The sequence below is a fragment of the Dermochelys coriacea genome, chromosome 9 (genome assembly GCF_009764565.3).
Source record: "Dermochelys coriacea isolate rDerCor1 chromosome 9, rDerCor1.pri.v4, whole genome shotgun sequence".
Classification (NCBI taxonomy): Eukaryota; Metazoa; Chordata; order Testudines; family Dermochelyidae; genus Dermochelys; species Dermochelys coriacea.
Window position 1 is genome coordinate 1005340 of NC_050076.1, and position 16708 is coordinate 1022047.

Below are 16708 nucleotides of genomic sequence, written 5' to 3' on the forward strand. Positions count from 1 at the left end.
AATATCATACCACTCCATCCTTACTTCTGCACTGCTGCTGGCCGTGAGGCTATGCCTTCAGAGCTGGGCTCCCGGCCTGCAGCCACCATTATCTGGCCTCCCAGCTCTGAAGTCAGCGTAGAAGTAAGCGTGGCAATACTGCAATTCCCCTAAAATAGTCTTGTGATCCCCGATGCTCCCCGCCACTCCCTTTTGGGTCAGGACCCCCAATTTGAGAAACACTGGTCTCCCCTGTGAAATCTATATAGAATAGGGTAAAAGCACACAAAAGACCAGATTTCATGGGGGGATACCAAATTGCATGGTCCGTGATGTGTTTTTCATGGCCGTAAATTTAGTAGAGCCTGAGTAATGCATAATCCTAAAATATATAATGGCTATTTACTAGAGCTTCACTCTCCAGGGGAAAGGAGGACACCAGTAGGAATCTTTGTGACCTTTCTCCATGGCTTGAAGCTGCCATCTTCTTTCTGCTCCCTGCTATAAAGCAGGGAGGCAGCTCCGCTCCCCAGCTGCGCTCTCCAGGGGAAAGACAGGCACGCGTTTGCAGTATTTTTCCATCTCTGCTGTTTGACATCACTCCATCCTGCTTCATAATCTGATTTCTGAGCTGCATCTGGTAATTATCAATTCTTGACTGACTGCTCATGCCCAATTAACTGTATAAGTTTCTAACACTTTATTTACCAGCTTACCAGTCCAGTAACTCTCCTAACTAGTTCAGCTTGAGTTTTCCTTTTTGTGAACTTGTTGCTTAACTTTCTGCAGTTTAGTTTCTTTCATTTATATCACTTTGCCTAATCCAGTGAAATACTTCATCACTTTTTATTCTCTACGTAATAGGCTGAATATCTGATTCACTTTTGCTCAGTTTGCCTAATTATTTTTCTCTTGAAAATCAATATCTCTTCATTTTTATCTTTGCTAGTGGATTGAAAGTTCTCCCTTGATTAACTGATTATATGTATCGTTTTTAGGGGAGTAGGAATGATAAAAGGGGAATTAACTTTAAGCAAACCTGTGTTAATAAATGTCTTGTCCCCGTCTTAAATTCCTACCAACCTTCCGAAAATTGTCTGCAATGAGGCTAATGTTAAGAGAACTGACAGCTCTCAATTAGGCTTTCAGATTTAATAGGTCCACAGGCAGGCAACAACTCTTGGTGGTTCTTCAAGTGATTGTGGACGTACACGTTCAACTGTAGGCATACACTTAATGCACTTGAGTTGGCGATTTTGCCTGCAGTACTACAAAGTGGCGTAGGTGCCCAGACTCCTCTCCTGTGTTGAGCTGAGCTGAGGACATACAAGGGGCATTGTTGCCACTTCTCTCTCAGTTCCTTCTTACTACCTATCGTGAGAGTTGGAGCTCCCTGTAGCTATTTAGCTTTGGTTCAGTAGCCTCTCTAAAGTGTTCTTCTCGTTTTATATAGTTCTAGTTAAATTTAGTATAGTATGGTTTAGGATAGTTAGCTAGTATGTTGTTTCAAGAACTGATTAATTTAACATGGAAAAAATACCCAGGGTTTAAGCAATGTGCCACTTGCAGGACCATGATCCCTGTCACAGGTAGGTACAAAATCTGCTTAATTTGTCTAAGTGGGGGAGACATTCAGTTTGTACCTCCTTCCATACCACACCAAAGAAAGAGAAGTCTTCTTCTGAACTGGACCCTGACAACAAGAGGATGGACTCTCCATCTACAAAACATTGCACAGTTTTGAGACTAAAACTGAGAGAGAAACACCACTCCTCCTCATCCCCAGTGGCTTCCTCGAATTTCTGTAAGCTTCCATCATCTGAGTCTCACAGACAATCAAAGTCCCACCCTTCATCTCACAGAAGGGCCTCCAGTAAATCCTCTGGTGACTTGAGGTCTGGTAGCAGGCACCATTCCTCACCAAGACCATCGAGAGTGGTGTCTTCACTATTGCCATTGACTCTGGCACTGTCGGCTCAGGTGGCTGAAAAATTACCTCTTTGGTGCAGTTAATTTTGCTGGCCTTCCTTGCAGTGACGGACCTCTTGTGTTTGCAGGTATCAGACTCTCCCTTGTTACAGCATCTGTCACCAATGGTGTCAATGTCTGCACAGTCCGTGTTTACCAGCATGGCTTCATCTCTTTCACTGGCTTCTTCATTCTTCCCCAGCACCACTGGCACCAATCTATCTGTCTGCATTTCAGCTGCCTTGACCACTTCTGTGAGCTCCCTTGGACACTTCCTTTGTGTCAATTCCATTAGGGCAGCACCAAGAGCTCCATGAACATCTCCTCTGTTTACTGAGGAGAGTTACATCTTCTCTTTGGACTTGGGCCACAAGAAGCCAGTGTCTTCTTGAGGTCTTCTAGGTCACATTGCAGACCTCTCTCCAGGGATACCAAATCTAAAAGTAATGATTGACGCTCTTACAAAGAGGCCCTGGTGTGGCACCCACCACATTGGGGGGCAGTATGAAGTGTAGAATACCCCCAAGGGAATAGCCATACTGGGCATCTTGGACTACTCCAGTAGGGTCTAGACCTCCACCAGAGTCTAAAAGGAGGTCACCTTCACCCATAGCAGGGACCTCTAGGGAAGCCCCTTCTACAGTCCCTCAGCCTCCTCTCTTGTTGGAGCCTACAAAAGACAAGGCAATACTGGAGGAACCTCTAGATGTTCTCTCCCCGCTCCCTCACCAAATATTTCATTTTCTTCAGAAGAGGCTGTCACCCAGAAGTCAACATCTGTTTCACATCTGGAGGATTTTAAAGTGTTCTAGGACCTTATGAGAAGGGTGGCCACATCTCTGGGAGCATGGGCAGAGCTTGCAAAAGATAACTGGCACAGGTAGCTAGATATCTTACAGAGCCCTGCCCTGGGAAGGGTCACCCTTTCCAGCCTTGCTGGAATTGGCCAAAACCCTCCAGCAAATGTCAGCCTCTGTCCACCTGTTTGGCAGTGGGTGGGACAGAAGCTATGGCGTTCCTCAGCAAAACTTCAGTTATTTCTTTGCCCACCTGATTAGACTCTCTCATGGTCATGTCTGCTAATGAGCATTCCAGGCTGTCTCACTCCAGGCCACTCTAAAGACGGGGATTTTAAAAGGCTGGACTTAAATGGCAGGAAGGCCTGCACCACAGCCAGTCTTCAGAAGAGTGTCAAATTACCAGGCACTGTTTTAAATACAGCTTTGCTAATTGGTCAGCAGTCTCCAAATTTGCAGACAGATTGCCTGAGGAGTACTGAGGACAGCTCTTGGCCATAGTTTCTGAAGGACACTTTGCTACCTGTTCATCACTTCAAGTGGCCATCAACGTTGCAGACACTGCCTCGTGCTCCATGGCTACAGCCTTCTTAATTGAAGGCTCCTCTTGGCTGCAGCCTCTTGTGTCCTGAGGGGAGTTGCAAAATACAATAGAAAATTTACCCTTCAAGGGGTTCAGACTGTTTTCCCAGACAACAGGTGACTCCATGCACACCTTGAAAGATTCCTATGCCACCCTTCATTTAGTGGGAGTTTAAACCACAGTAACAAAGAGGAAATCTTTTAAACCTCAGTTATACTACAGAGCTTTGTATCAGCAAAGGTCTCAGGACACCTTCAAAAAAAGGCCTAAGCCTCCAAGACGTTGCCAGTCAGCATCATCCCCAGTGGGCCCTTCTCATCAGACTACTTTAGCCTTCAAGCAGCTGTTTTGACTGTTCGATCAAGGACAACACACTGACCATATCTCACCTCCCTCCCTATGGAAAGTGCCCAGCACTGTAAAGGAGGGACATGTCATCCAGTTCAGCTCCCTCCTGTCCCTTACCATGGACCTATCTCACAGGACTGTATCACTTCAGGAAGTTCCGTCTCTTTTAGAATTGTGTGTCCAGATATTTCCTTACCTGGATGATTGTCTGGTTTGGAGAAGATCAATCACTCATGTCCAAAACCACATTATTGTCGTGAGATTGCTGTTTTCTTGTGTAGGCAAGAAACTGAATGTAGGCAAATCAACATTACAATCAACACAATGAATAATTATTATAAGAGCAGTGCTTGATGCTCCAGCCTCCATGACTTACCTTCGAATGGGCAAGTTTCAGTCCATAGTGTCTGTCTGAAAGCCCTAAATCCAACCCATGGACAACAGCTAGCTTCTGTCTACAACTATTGGGGCACATGACCTTGTGCACATATGTGGCTCTGCATGCTGGACTTCACTTCAGATGTCTACTTACATAGCAAGGAAGGCTAACTTCTTCCGTTGCTGGATATACTGGGTGAAATTCTGTGGTCTGTTATGTGGGAGGTAAGACTAAGTTTCATAGTAATTACTTATGGGCTTAAAATCTGAGTCAGTATAATAAGGCTCCACCCAAAGTTTCTGATAAGGCATCTTCTGTTTTGGCTAGTAAGGAAACTGATGCATCCTGTATTTTTTCCTGTGTTGGCTTTTAGTCAAATTTCTGTTGAGCCCTTGGCTTTACTTAATTCCCATATCCAGTGAGAGTCTGTTGATGAGGTTTCTCATTCATCTGTCATATCTCTGAGATGGCACATAGATCTAGCGGAGTCTCCTCTAATTTTTTCTCTTCTCCCATGGTATGTAAGCGTGGAGTGTCTCTTACTCTCCTGTGGGGAATGATTTGGCTGCCCAAAGTCTCTATCTTAAGAAGCTGATTCAGTTATATTTATGTGTGAAGATCTGGACTATTCATCTGTGCTTTTGTGAAAAAGCTGAGTAAAATGGTGTCTTCAACATTTCCTCTTGATTAGGACTCCAGGCAATGGCAGAGTCCATTGGCAAACATGTGACATTATGTTCATGACTATCCCTTCATCCTTTTTTTATACCACTTCCACCCTATGCTCTCTTCCTTCCCTTGAGGATTCCTGCCCTTCTGTTTTATCCTAGACTAATGAGTTTTAACCCTACCAGTCCTTTTTCTGCATTGTCAAAAGGTGAGGAAATTGTCACCAGAACAGAGGTCTTAAAGAGATATTGGTCTTACTCAAGCTCCATCCTAGGTCCTGCTAATTGAAGAGTTGCCCTTGTCAGTGTATAAGATCTCTCACAACCTACAATTATCTGAGAGAGATGAAGGTAGTCAATCCAATTCAGTAACAGCCAGATCACTTAATGTACATTTGTGCCTTCCTGTTCTGTCCTTGAATGTTGTGCGTTTGTGGGCCAGACTGTTAAATCATTCCTTTCTGGTGTCAAGTGACCCTGCTTTCAGGTATTCTGGTTATCCTTGTCATGTTTGTTTTTGTTTGTTTTTAGTTTTTTTGTTTTTTTAAATGCAAAGCATGGTGTTAATAGTTGTGTAGGTTTGCTTTAGGATTATATACTGCATTACTTCAGTTCCTTCTGAATTGCCCTGTCTGCTCTCTCTTTATAGCTTCTGTTTGTTGGTTAGGGTCCTCAGACAAGATAAGGTTCCCTGGATGTCAGTAAACTGGTATCTGCTTCCTGAGACAAACTTCCTTTGCGATCATCTGTAGGAGAGAATTTTTACCTCATGGACTGTTTGCCCAACTGATTGATTTATAGATTGTAACTTCAGTGCTTGTTTGGGTTCTGAGCAGGACACTGATTCTGGAGATGTCTTTTATCCCTTTGTGGGGCTCTGATAGTTCCTTCTGAGGGAAATGTTAAGTAAGCATAGGATCCAGTTGGGGCATCTTCTTTTTTGTAATTCTCATCCAAAATGGGTTTTATCGCTCCCCAGGGACTATGTTCCAGGGAGACCAGTTTTCCAGCTAGAAATGGGGAATATTGATTGATCCTAACAACTGAGTTAAATTTTTCATACAGAAGGTGTTTGTTAGGCCAGGTCATGATCTCTTTCTCTTCTGTACTATAATCAGAAAGGATATAAAACAAACAGTATTGCCTTTGTCTATTTCACTTTATTCTGTTAAGATTTTTCTATTGCATCCATCTTATACTACATATGAGTTCAACTGATTTCCCCCCCCTGCTCTTTTTAGGGGAAGAATTAGTGTATTTCACAGTTGACTCATTCTATTAACAAACTAGCAAAGGCTCGAGTTCAGTTGTTAAAAAATAATCTTTTGGCTTCTGGTGTTGTAGATTTTGGTCAGTCATTTTGAAGCCACTTTATATGAAACGTAGACTGATCTCTTTGCTACCTGGTTAAATCCAACCAAATCAACTCTCAACTCCGATTTGAGTGCAAGAGGAAACAAAGTTAAAAAATCTTGTACAGGCTTTTTAAATGTAAAGGAGATAAAATTTGCTTAACTAGGTTTTATATCCATTTAGGAAGGAACACAGACTTTTCACAACAGATTCTTCCCTCTGCATTTGTGGGTGTTTTTTCAAAAAAGTGGACTTGAGAACATTTGGCTTGACTGACTCAGGGATAGGAAATTTTAGGTCCAAAATACTCATACCAATGATAAAATGGGAAAACCACAGTTGTGCTGTGTGCCCTCTGAAATCTCCCCTGCGCAGATCAAAGACCTGGGTAGAACTGGGTGCCATATAAGCAGCTCCCAGTGCAATTGTTCATTGATTTCCCTCCAGAAACAGTAGGGCCCCTAGTTAAGCTTCTGTCCTTGCTGAAGTTTACCACTGTATTGTTTTGCATAACCTATTAAGCACAGGAAACTTTATTTTATAGATCTAAAATCTGCCCAGGACTGAGTCACAAACTTCTGTTGTATGGAATTCATGAAGCTGTGGAAAATTTAGTTTAGTGACTGTAGTCAGAGCTTTGCTCTGTAGCAAGGTTTTTTAGGTTAGATGTGGCTGTGCTGGCAGCTTGACTAATCCTTTTCCTGTAGCAAAGGGGTCAGGGTGTGGGGAGCCTTTCTTTTTTAAAGTTTATATCTGTGCCACAATGGATATCATCACTCCCCCATTTGGTTGCTCAAAAGACTTTATCCTTGTATCTCAGACTCCTTTTGGCATTTGGAGGCTGTTAACACTTTCCCCGATACCTTTTAAATTGGGCTCTTCAAATAATTTATCAAAGACAAAAGTTCTTATTCTTGTTTCTAAGTTTCCTTGTTTGTTCTAGCCACTAGACAGTTGCTTTGAACCAATTAATACTTGGGCTGCATAAAAATACTTTAGGACTGCATTCTGCCAAGATAAGTGGGAAGCATTGTTTTTTGGTGTTCTCTTAAGCTCTCTGGGATTTGCAAGATGGTTTTACAGTTACTTATAGGGTTGGAATAAGATCATTCTTTTGATGTATTGTGTGTGTTCAATGCAAAAGTTTCTTCAGTAATACTGTATGGAGCTGAAATTTGGGTGTGTCTGATTCAGAAATCCTTTAAGGAAAATCTTAGAAGTCATGAGTAATGTGCTAGTTTCTTTAATTCATATAGCATGATGAGGCTGAAATAGCAATTGAGGGCATGTGTTAATTGTAACTATACTTCTGCAGCATTTCACTGTAGTGCTATGCTGCTTTATTTCAAAACTCTCTATAGGAGGGTCCACCCAGGGTTAAAGATTGAGCTAAAAAGGGATGAGTGTGCCTGTGTTTCAGGAATTTTGTATGTTGGGCTCTGCAAATGAGTAGCTTCTCAGAAATTTTGTAGGATATATCAGGGTCCCACGTAGTGCAGCAAGGATCCTGTGTTCTCACATGCTTTGTATGTGCGAAAACAAGGGTGGCCAACCTGACCCTGAGAAGGAGCCAAAATTTGCCAGTGTACATTGCCAAAGTGCCACAGTAATGCATCAGCAGCCCCCCATCAGCGCTCCCCCCCGCTCCCAGCACTTCCTGCCCACCAGCAGCCCCACCAGTCAGCAGCTTCCCCTCCCTCCCCACACCTCCCGATCAGCTGTTTCCTGGCCTGCAGGAGGCTCGGAGGGGTAAGGGGAGGAGCGAAGGCATAGCAGACTCAGGGGAGGGCGCGGGAAGGGGTGGAATGGGACCAGAGCCTGTGGCAGAGCCAGGGATTGAGCAGTGAGCACCTCTGCACATTGGAAAGTTGGTGCCTGTAGCTCCAGCCCCGATGTTGGTGCCTATACAAGGAGCCGCATATTAACTTCTGAAGAGCCGCATGTGGCTCTGGATCCACAGGTTGGCCATCCCTGTGCTAAGAGGTTCTGTTTTTTCAGCATTTTAGGAGAAAATAAAGTGAACTATTTGGGAGGGTTTTGGTAGTGGCTGAGGTCCCAGAAAAAAATGCAGGTTGCAGAGGGTATGTCTACACTTCAATACAAGCCCACGGTTAGTACAACTTGAGGTAACAGATCTTGGGTTTGTTAACCCTAGGGCTTGATAATCTACTCTCATTTGCTGCATCTACACTGCAAAGTAAAAGGCTTGAACCTGGGTCCTGATTTGACTTGGGCTTGGACCCTCCACGCTGGTGGGATCCTGGGACCCTGGATTAGCACAATTTGTATGTAGATGGAAGGGGGCGGGGTAGGCTTGAGTCTGAGTTCAAACCCTGGGCTTACATTGCAGTGTAGACGTACCCTGAGTCAAGTATGTTTCAGGGTTGCCAAATGTTACCTCTGCTCTTTGTGGCAACGAAGGAATGCCTTGTTAGTGCATGTGGTTCAAATCATGAATATTTATTTAAATCTGTTTTGTAATCTCTCTCTCTCCTTTTTTCTGTTATACAGCACATGCTACTAGTGACCAGCTGGAGAATAGAGTGGACAACATAGAAGAGATCTGTCCAGAACTGTAACTGCTTGTCAAAGCTACAAACTTATACAATGCTTCATGGTTTTGCGACTCTTAAGTATTGAGAGGCATGTCAGTTATAGTGTTGTATTGCCAAGAATGTTAACTTTAGAGACTCGTATATTAGGCAGAAAAGCTGCCTAACTGGTTATTCTTGTGCCTAGTATTTCATGGAGAGTACAACTTCATAATCCATCAAACCAGAAATTTGAGACAAATTAAATTGCATAGCGCATATTGTCACCACGTGCTTTAAAACATACAAAAAATCAGTATCTTTTGTATTGTTGATTATTTATTTGACACTGTTCTAGATGTGGTGGTATCTCTTGTAGTAGAAGGGTTTTGGAATTCAAGAACCAAGCAGTACAGCAAGCAGGTTGATATGTACTAGCAGGTGAATTTAGCAGTTAAAAAGGGATGATTTTAGTAGCATAACTTTTTGTAGAATTTTTTTGACCTGTTACTCTAGAAGAAGGTATGTCATGACTCCTATTTTCTCAATCTTTATAAGAGAAGAGCTGCATTATTTTTGTGGTCTAAAAAAAAATCTGTTTTGAATCGGTTACTAGTTCCTGACTAAGACAACACTAACAACTGGTGGGATATTTGTACACTAGAGATGTGCAGACCTTGATTTTGCATCTAATTGTGATGATCTCTTCCCTTGGGGATGAATGGGTTTTGGAACTTTCCTTATTTGTCTGTTCAGATCTCAAAACTTCTCTCCAGTATTTTCCCCCTCAGGCCCCCCAAATGTCACTCTACTGATTTCCTTTAAGATCTGCCTTAAAATCCTTTGCACCTTCTGACTTGCTGTGATGTGAACTCATGCTGCTAGCATCTGAGGATAAGTATTTGTCTGAGCAAATCTACTTCAGTGCTATGGAGATGGAATGGTGTAGCTTTGTATCGTGCCAGCCTTCCACTCCGCCTAGTAACTGCTGATGACCTAATTCCTTCTTGGGACTTGTAATCTGTATATTGAAAACCACTGGTTTAGAAGTTTCCTGATCCAATGTAACTTGCAGCAGCTGCTTTTGTAAGATGAAAGCTATTTGGAAGAATAGAAGGGAGATTGTCCTATAATGTATAATTTTTGTGCTGTTAACAGTGTGGTTCTATAGCCCTGATGGAGAGAGAGTACTGAACCTACAGATTACTGTAAACAATAACATCCCACTCAAAAGATCTTGACTATGGTGTGGATGTACTGGTATTCAGAGTAGTACTTGGTTTTATTCTGCAAATGATGTACTCTTAAAGCTGTGGGTTGGTCATGAAATATTTTGTATTCCAATTATGTCTGTATTTCTCTTAAATTTGAATTAAATCAGATACGTTCTAAACGTCTGTAATTATACGGACCTATTTTAAAATGACTTCCTGTCCAAAATGTATTTATGAAGTCTGAATAAAAGAATGAAAAAGTTACTTTACAATTAATTTGAACTCGCGTGTGAGCTTTTCTGAAACACTAGAATGCCATATTTATCACTGGAAAAACATAATCATGTGGAATGTTTCAGTAGACTGAATCTTCTGCCAAAAGTGTGGGGATGAGCTATATCAAATTAGTGTGTGGATTCCTAAGTCTCTGGTTAATGTCCCATTTTGTAGATAACTGTGTTGCCAGCTCTTATATTTAGTATTTCTTAGCCCCAGCTCCTGGATTTGTGTGACTGGTGAGAGTCTCAACTTTCATTATTGATTAATAAAAACATTTCTAGCCATCATGGTTGCAGAGTAAAAATTTGAAAACGTGACTCCTAAAGGCTCAATCATGAAAAGGCAATCAAAAATCTCATAATTTTGGTGGAGGCCTGATTTGATTTCTGGTTGTAATTGTCTCTTCCATTAATTGGAAGTAAGGAGAGATTGTGTGAGCCATCTGTTTTTGCTTGATTATATGAAAAATAGTTGATTTATTTGCTACAGTTTTTCCAGTCAATCTTTTTTTTTTTTTTTTTTTTTTTTTTTTTGATCATGTTGCACAAATATTGATTGAAACTTGATTCTGGTCACTTTTGGCTGAATCATGAGAGATGCTGGGGCTCCCATGAGAGGTGAGGTGATTAGTGGGAGCTGACATCCATTGGCTTGATTAACTACAGGAGTTTGAAGGGCACATAGCACTCAAGGATTAGACCTTCTCCAGTTCTCTTGACAGATGAGAATTTTTAGCATCTGTTTATATAAGAAAGCACTAACTGCTAGACACCTGCGTCCATGAAGGATGGCGTTCTCTTCCTTCACCTCCCCACTCCTCCCACTGCCAAAACAAGAGCCAGGATGTGGCTGTTGGAGTTCTTTGCTGTGCTTGTCTTCCTAAATGTGGCCATTTATATTGTTGGTTTGTTAGATTTACAGTGCTGCTATGTGGAGGGGTTAACATCAGTTATGAACAAACTGTCCAGTTACAAGAAAGGAGCTAAACAGCTGCTGAATGGTGTTGACCCGCTCCATAGCAGTAAAGCTACAGTTTCAATGCTGCATGTGCTATCTATCACTCAGTGTCAAACGTGGCAGTTTCTATAGACTAGATTGGGCCAAAGAGCGAGCAGTTAAAGCCACTTGTTCTCTTTTGCCCCCCTCCTCCCCGCTGCCCCCCTTTCCATTCTAGCTTGTACAGAATCTCATTTACAGCCAATGCCCCAAGGGGATGCTGCTGTTAGCATCCTCAGTACTACCTGGGCAGGATTTTCTTTATATACACAAAAAGAAAAGGAGTACTTGTGGCACCTTAAAGACTAACAAATTTATTTGAGTCTCTAAGGTGCCACAAGTACTCATTTTCTTTTTGCGAATACAGACTAACACAGCTGCTACTCTGAAACCTTTATATACACACACATTGTTTACTTTTCAGTAAACAAAGGTAGATCTTAAAAAGAATCTGTTTTCCATGAAGAAAAGGAGTACTTGTGGCACCTTAGAGACTAACAAATTTATTAGAGCATAAGCTTTCGTGAGCTACAGCTCACTTCATCGGATGCATTTGGTGGAATGCATCCGATGAAGTGAGCTGTAGCTCACGAAAGCTTATGCTCTAATAAATTTGTTAGTCTCTAAGGTGCCACAAGTACTCCTTTTCTTTTTGAGAATACAGACTAACACGGCTGCTACTCTGAAACCTGTTTTCCATGACAAGCCATAAAACACCAGGTATGGGTAGGCTGTACTATCCTAGCGGAAGGGTTATCTTGAATTCCTTATACACCCCTAGCTTTCATTAACTTTGAGTAACTTGTTGTTTTGAGCACATAGGCCCTTTGATGCCTAAGGGATCTTCAAAAATAAGCTATGCATGATCTCCCTGATACCTCAATTAGGGATAAAATAAGTTCAACTGAAATATAAATCTATCTTTTTCGTAAGTGTATTTTTATTGATAAAAAATTTAATATAGAGGATCATCTTTAACACTTGCCATCACTATAAAAATATTATTGTATATATATTTTCTGTTTTATTGCTGGTGGTTGGTTCATTTCATTTGCTTTGGGCACAACTTGGTGTTTCTTAAAAATTGTTTCAATCTGGAAACTGGGATTACTTGGCTTTATCCACACCAATATCTCAAGACATTTTAAAGGCTAAAATTAGGTAAATTTGTTTCAAAATTTGTGATTATTGCAATGCAGTATATATAGTTTTTTTTAAAAAAAAACTGTACAAGGTACCTGCCATTTGTTGTAAATCTGCCATATTGAAAAATAGCCCACCTTTTGAGGGTGGGGAAAAGGAGAGGAAAAGGAAAAAAGTCTCCTTAGCTTGTCTAATAGGAAGAAGATCGTCAGATTGCTTATGGACTTGTAATATCATGGTGGTTGTCAGGTGCTGAGTACTGCAATGTGGTGTATAAAAGCAGAGACAGAATGTTATGACTATTTACTTACAGATTGGGGAATTGAGCTCCTAAGAAACTTTTCTGCAAAACTTTGCATGATAAGTATTTTCTACATTTATTTTTTAAACCTTTTTGTTTGTAAAATGAATACAAGATGTCAGTTGCTGGAGAAATAATAAGTTTCTATAAATAAACCTTATACTAGACGCTCATTTGCAAATAGCATCATTTAAATTGTTAATTAAGAACACTCTTTTGGCTTTAACCCCCTGATGGAATTGTTTATTGAAAACTAAATTTATTTTCGTAGCCTAGTATCTTGTGTTAAACTATTTGATTTGCATAGGCCTTCTTCTTCAAAATATTTTAACCTGTTTTTATAGTTGCAGTTTCATAGTAATTTCTCAAATTTAGTGGCTTTTCCCACTTTGCAACCAGTCTTAAATGTGAGATGCAAAGTAAATTATACCTGCCACTGCTCCCTTCTAATATTAGGAATATCAGATTCTGCCTTCTTAGGGTTTTTTAAAGAGAAAATTGGCAGTTTTTGTAAGATCTGGGAATCACAGCTGGCTACTGAAATTGATGTTGGAGCTCAACCAGCTCCACAAATGAGAGGGGGGATATTTAGTCCTACTTCGTAATTGTGTTGTAGTGTCGTTACCCCCCTCCCCCCCCCATGGCATAGTATCTCACTGAGTTACACCAAACCTGGTGGAGTTATGGTCTGTAAGGCAGCTTTTCTGCCATCCCAACAATATGGTAGCCTATGTACGTACATCTGCATCTACCATGCTGCTTAGCTATGGGCAGGTTGATGCAGGTGGGGGATCTGCCTGGTTATCATGTAGCATTACAGCTGTTGCTGGCAGCATGGAGGATTGTGGCCTCCTTCTACCACACTGGATTCTTTTTCTTAGGCTAATCCCTCATCCTTGGTGCTTGTGGGGTAAACAATGTGTATGGTGGTCAGCCCACCCTGTCACAAGGCATGGCCCGCTAAGATCTTGAAAGGTCTGATACCTTTATATACACCCAACACACGCATGTGCCTAGGCGATATTGAGAGGAAGCAGTCCTGGGAATGAGTGGTGCTTGGGAGGAAATCTTGTCACTGTGTCCCTATGGGATTGGGGCCATGGGCCTTGCAGAGTGGGTGGGTCAAGGCTCCCCTCTTGTCCACTCAGTTGGGGTGAACTGCCTCCTCCCACACAGCAGTGCAGACACCAGGAGAAGGTGGCCTGCTGAATCCTCAGCCTGAAGAGTGAAGGAGAAGCTAAGGCCATACAATGAGCTAAATTACAACCCAGCTCAGAGGAGAGCTGGGGCCTCCTGTTTGAGAGGTGACCCAGTACAACCCCCGCTCCAGGCAGAGGGTTGGGGTGGTCTCCCAAGCACAGTGTGAGCTGGCCAGGATGCTTGTATGGACTGAGAGTCGGGTGAACAGCTAATAAAGTGAATTACACTTTGTGGAAAGACTTAAATCAGAACCACTAAGGGTTGTGAACCAATTTAGTTTGGGTAATTGACTGAAAAAACCTGTATGGGTGCAGTGCACCTGAGGTGCCACGGGGGACACGCTGGAGGGTAGTGCCCCATGTATAGGCATAGAATTTATAGACCAAAGGAAACTTCAGACCAGGGGTTCTCAACCTTCTTTCTGAGGCCCCCCCCAACAAGCTATAAAAACTCCAGGGCCCAGCAGGGGAGGCCCCCTGGGGGGCTGCAGAACCCAGTTGAGAACTGCTGCTTTAGAAAATCTCATCTGTCCCCCTCTGTACAGCCCAGGTCATTACATTTCACCCAGATACTGCTGTGTTGAACCCAATAACTTGTTTAGCTAAAGCATCTTCCTGAAAGGCATCTAGTTCTGATTTGAAGACGGCTAGAGATGGAGAATCCACCACTTTCTACTGCCATTTATTCCAAGGGTAAGTCACTCTCACTGTGTCATATTTCTAATTTGAATTTGCCTGGCTTCAACTTCCAGCCCTTGGTTCTTGTTATGACTTTCCCTGCAGATTAAAGAATTCTTAATATTTTTCCCTATAAAGGTCATCACCTCTCAGTCTCTGATAAACTGAACAGATTGAGGTCTTTCTCTGGAAGGCATTTTCTCCAGGCCTTGAATCATTTTTGTGGCTCTTTTCTGTACCTTCTCCAATTTGTCAACGTCTTTTCTAAAATATTGTGACAGGTTCAGGCCAGATGGCTACAGGAGAGTGATCCTATTAGCAGCTGGGAAGTGCTAAAGGATCCCCCCCAGCCTAAAGGGGGGATCCACAGGACCTGGAAACCAATTGAATACGGGGGACAACTAATAAAATAACAGGGACAGGAGTGTGGTCAAAGGTTCAAATGAAGGGAACCAGACGGGGATACTGAACGGAGAACCCCGGACAGCGCCCAATGCTCCTCAAAGGCATCAAGGGAGTCGGTGGCACTGCCCAGAGGACCTCTGCCTGGATATGTGAACGGACGGAGGATCGGAAATAGGCCTCGCAGTCACAGGAGATTCCGTCGGCCAACCTCCTCACTCTGATTTTATAGATGGTCATTTTAGCCAGGGCCAGGAGGAGGCTGACCAAGATGTCCTGTGACTTTTTGGGGCCATGGTTACAGGAGAATGATAGAAGGCAGATATATTAGCCCCAGGTTAAGTAGGTCCCTTTTCCCTGAGTAAGGTAACAGGGAAGGTTCCAAAACAATCAGGAACTTTCTGGAAACAATTAAGGCAGACAGGCAGATTAGAACACTTTCAGCCTATCAAGAAGCTGCTAAAATCAATTAAGACAGGCAGGCTAATCAGGGTACCTGGGTTTAAAAAGGAGGTCACTTCAGTTTGTGGCGTGTGATCGAGGAGCTGGGAGCAAGAGACGCAAGAAGCTGAGAGTGAGAAGATGTACTACTGGAAGAGTGAGGAGTACAAGCATTATCAGACACTAGGAGGAAGGTCCTGTGGTGAGGATAAAGAAGGTGTTGGGAGGAGGCCATGGGGAAGTAGCCCAGGGAGTTGCAGCTGTCGTGCTGCTGTTACAGGAGCCACTGTAGACAGCTGGAACCCCGAGTAGAGGGTGGGCCTGGGTTTCCCCCATCCCCCCAACTCCCTACTTGATACCGGAAGAGTTGACCTGGACTGTGGGTTCCACCAGAGCGGAAGGTCTCTGGCCTGTTCCCCGATCCACTAGGTGGATCAGCAGAGACTGCAGGGAACGTTGTTCTTCCTTTTCCCCATGCTGGCCAGTGATGAGGCTAACTGAGTGAGTGGCAGATTTGAGTCACAAGAGTGGCCAAGCTGAGGGCTGCCGGAAACTTCTGAGGTGAGCCAATCCGCCAATAAGCGCAGGATCCACCAAGGCAGAGGAGGACCTTTGTCACAATATGGACACCAGAACTGCATGCAGCATTCCAGTGTGTCATCAATGCCTTATTCCGAGGAAATACCACATCCCTACCCTCCTCTTTCTGTGTATCTAAGGATTGCATGAATCCTTTTGGCCACAGCATGCCGCTGGGAGTTCATGTTTGCTTGTTTGTCTACTGTGACCCCTGAATCCTTTCCAGAATCATTGCTTTCCAGGCCTGTATTCTGTAGGGATGACCTACATTTCTTGTTCCTAGATATATAACTTTTATTTTTTGCTGTACTAAAACCCATTTTGTTTTAATGGACCCAGTTTACCAGTTGATCCTGATCGTCCTCATTATTTACCACTCTGCCAATCTTCGTCATCTGAAAATTTTATTGGCACTGATTTTATATTGACTTCCAGATCACTGATGAAAACGTTGAATAAAGTCAGGCCTCTTACTAATCCCAGTAAAACTCCCCTAGGACTACCCCCATTAGATGTTTCCCCATGGGCAAACTACTTTATGACATCTGTCAGCCAGTTCTTAATTCTTCGGTGTCCTTCTGTACACTGTGTAGTGGGAAATTTTGAATCAGAATGTTGTACGGTACTATCAGTCACGTTCTACCTGGGGGAGGCACCTGGTTTCAGGTCGGTGCTGGAGATTCTGCAGTAAAGCTCACTGCAGTTGTGGGATCACCATTAAGGTCTTCCAAAATTTTGGGAGTGTCCAGGGGGGCTGGGAGAAAGTTCAGGATTTGATGTACCTGAAGTGAAAAGCTGTCTGGATAACATGAAGGAAAGTAGTAAAGGGGAAAACACTGTTCTATTTCAGCTTAACATAGTGACTCTCAG

General features: G+C 42.8%; 1 protein-coding gene and 1 long non-coding RNA gene across 3 annotated transcripts in view; one reads left to right on the forward strand and one right to left on the reverse strand.

Annotated features, from left to right (window-relative positions):
• Positions 1-10096, forward strand: part of PPP1R2 (protein phosphatase 1 regulatory inhibitor subunit 2) — a 27266-nt gene extending 17170 nt beyond the window's left edge. Inside the window, exons 6-7 of one of the 2 annotated variants that reach the window (XR_005294921.1) lie at positions 404-619; positions 8587-10096. Coding sequence is in view for 1 of the 2 variants with exons in the window: in XM_038416751.1 (XP_038272679.1) it covers positions 8587-8654 (68 nt within the window). In the remaining variant the exon portion in view is untranslated. The remainder of the gene's footprint in view (positions 1-403; positions 620-8586) is intronic. The other variant, XM_038416751.1, reaches the window with a different exon arrangement.
• LOC122455672 lies at positions 5233-12928 on the reverse strand. The gene is made up of 3 exons (XR_006274038.1): positions 11785-12928; positions 11488-11546; positions 5233-11354 (listed from the first exon to the last, which is right to left on the reverse strand). It is a non-coding gene; the product is annotated as an uncharacterized LOC122455672 (long non-coding RNA).
• Between the last annotated feature and the right edge of the window lie 3780 nt (positions 12929-16708).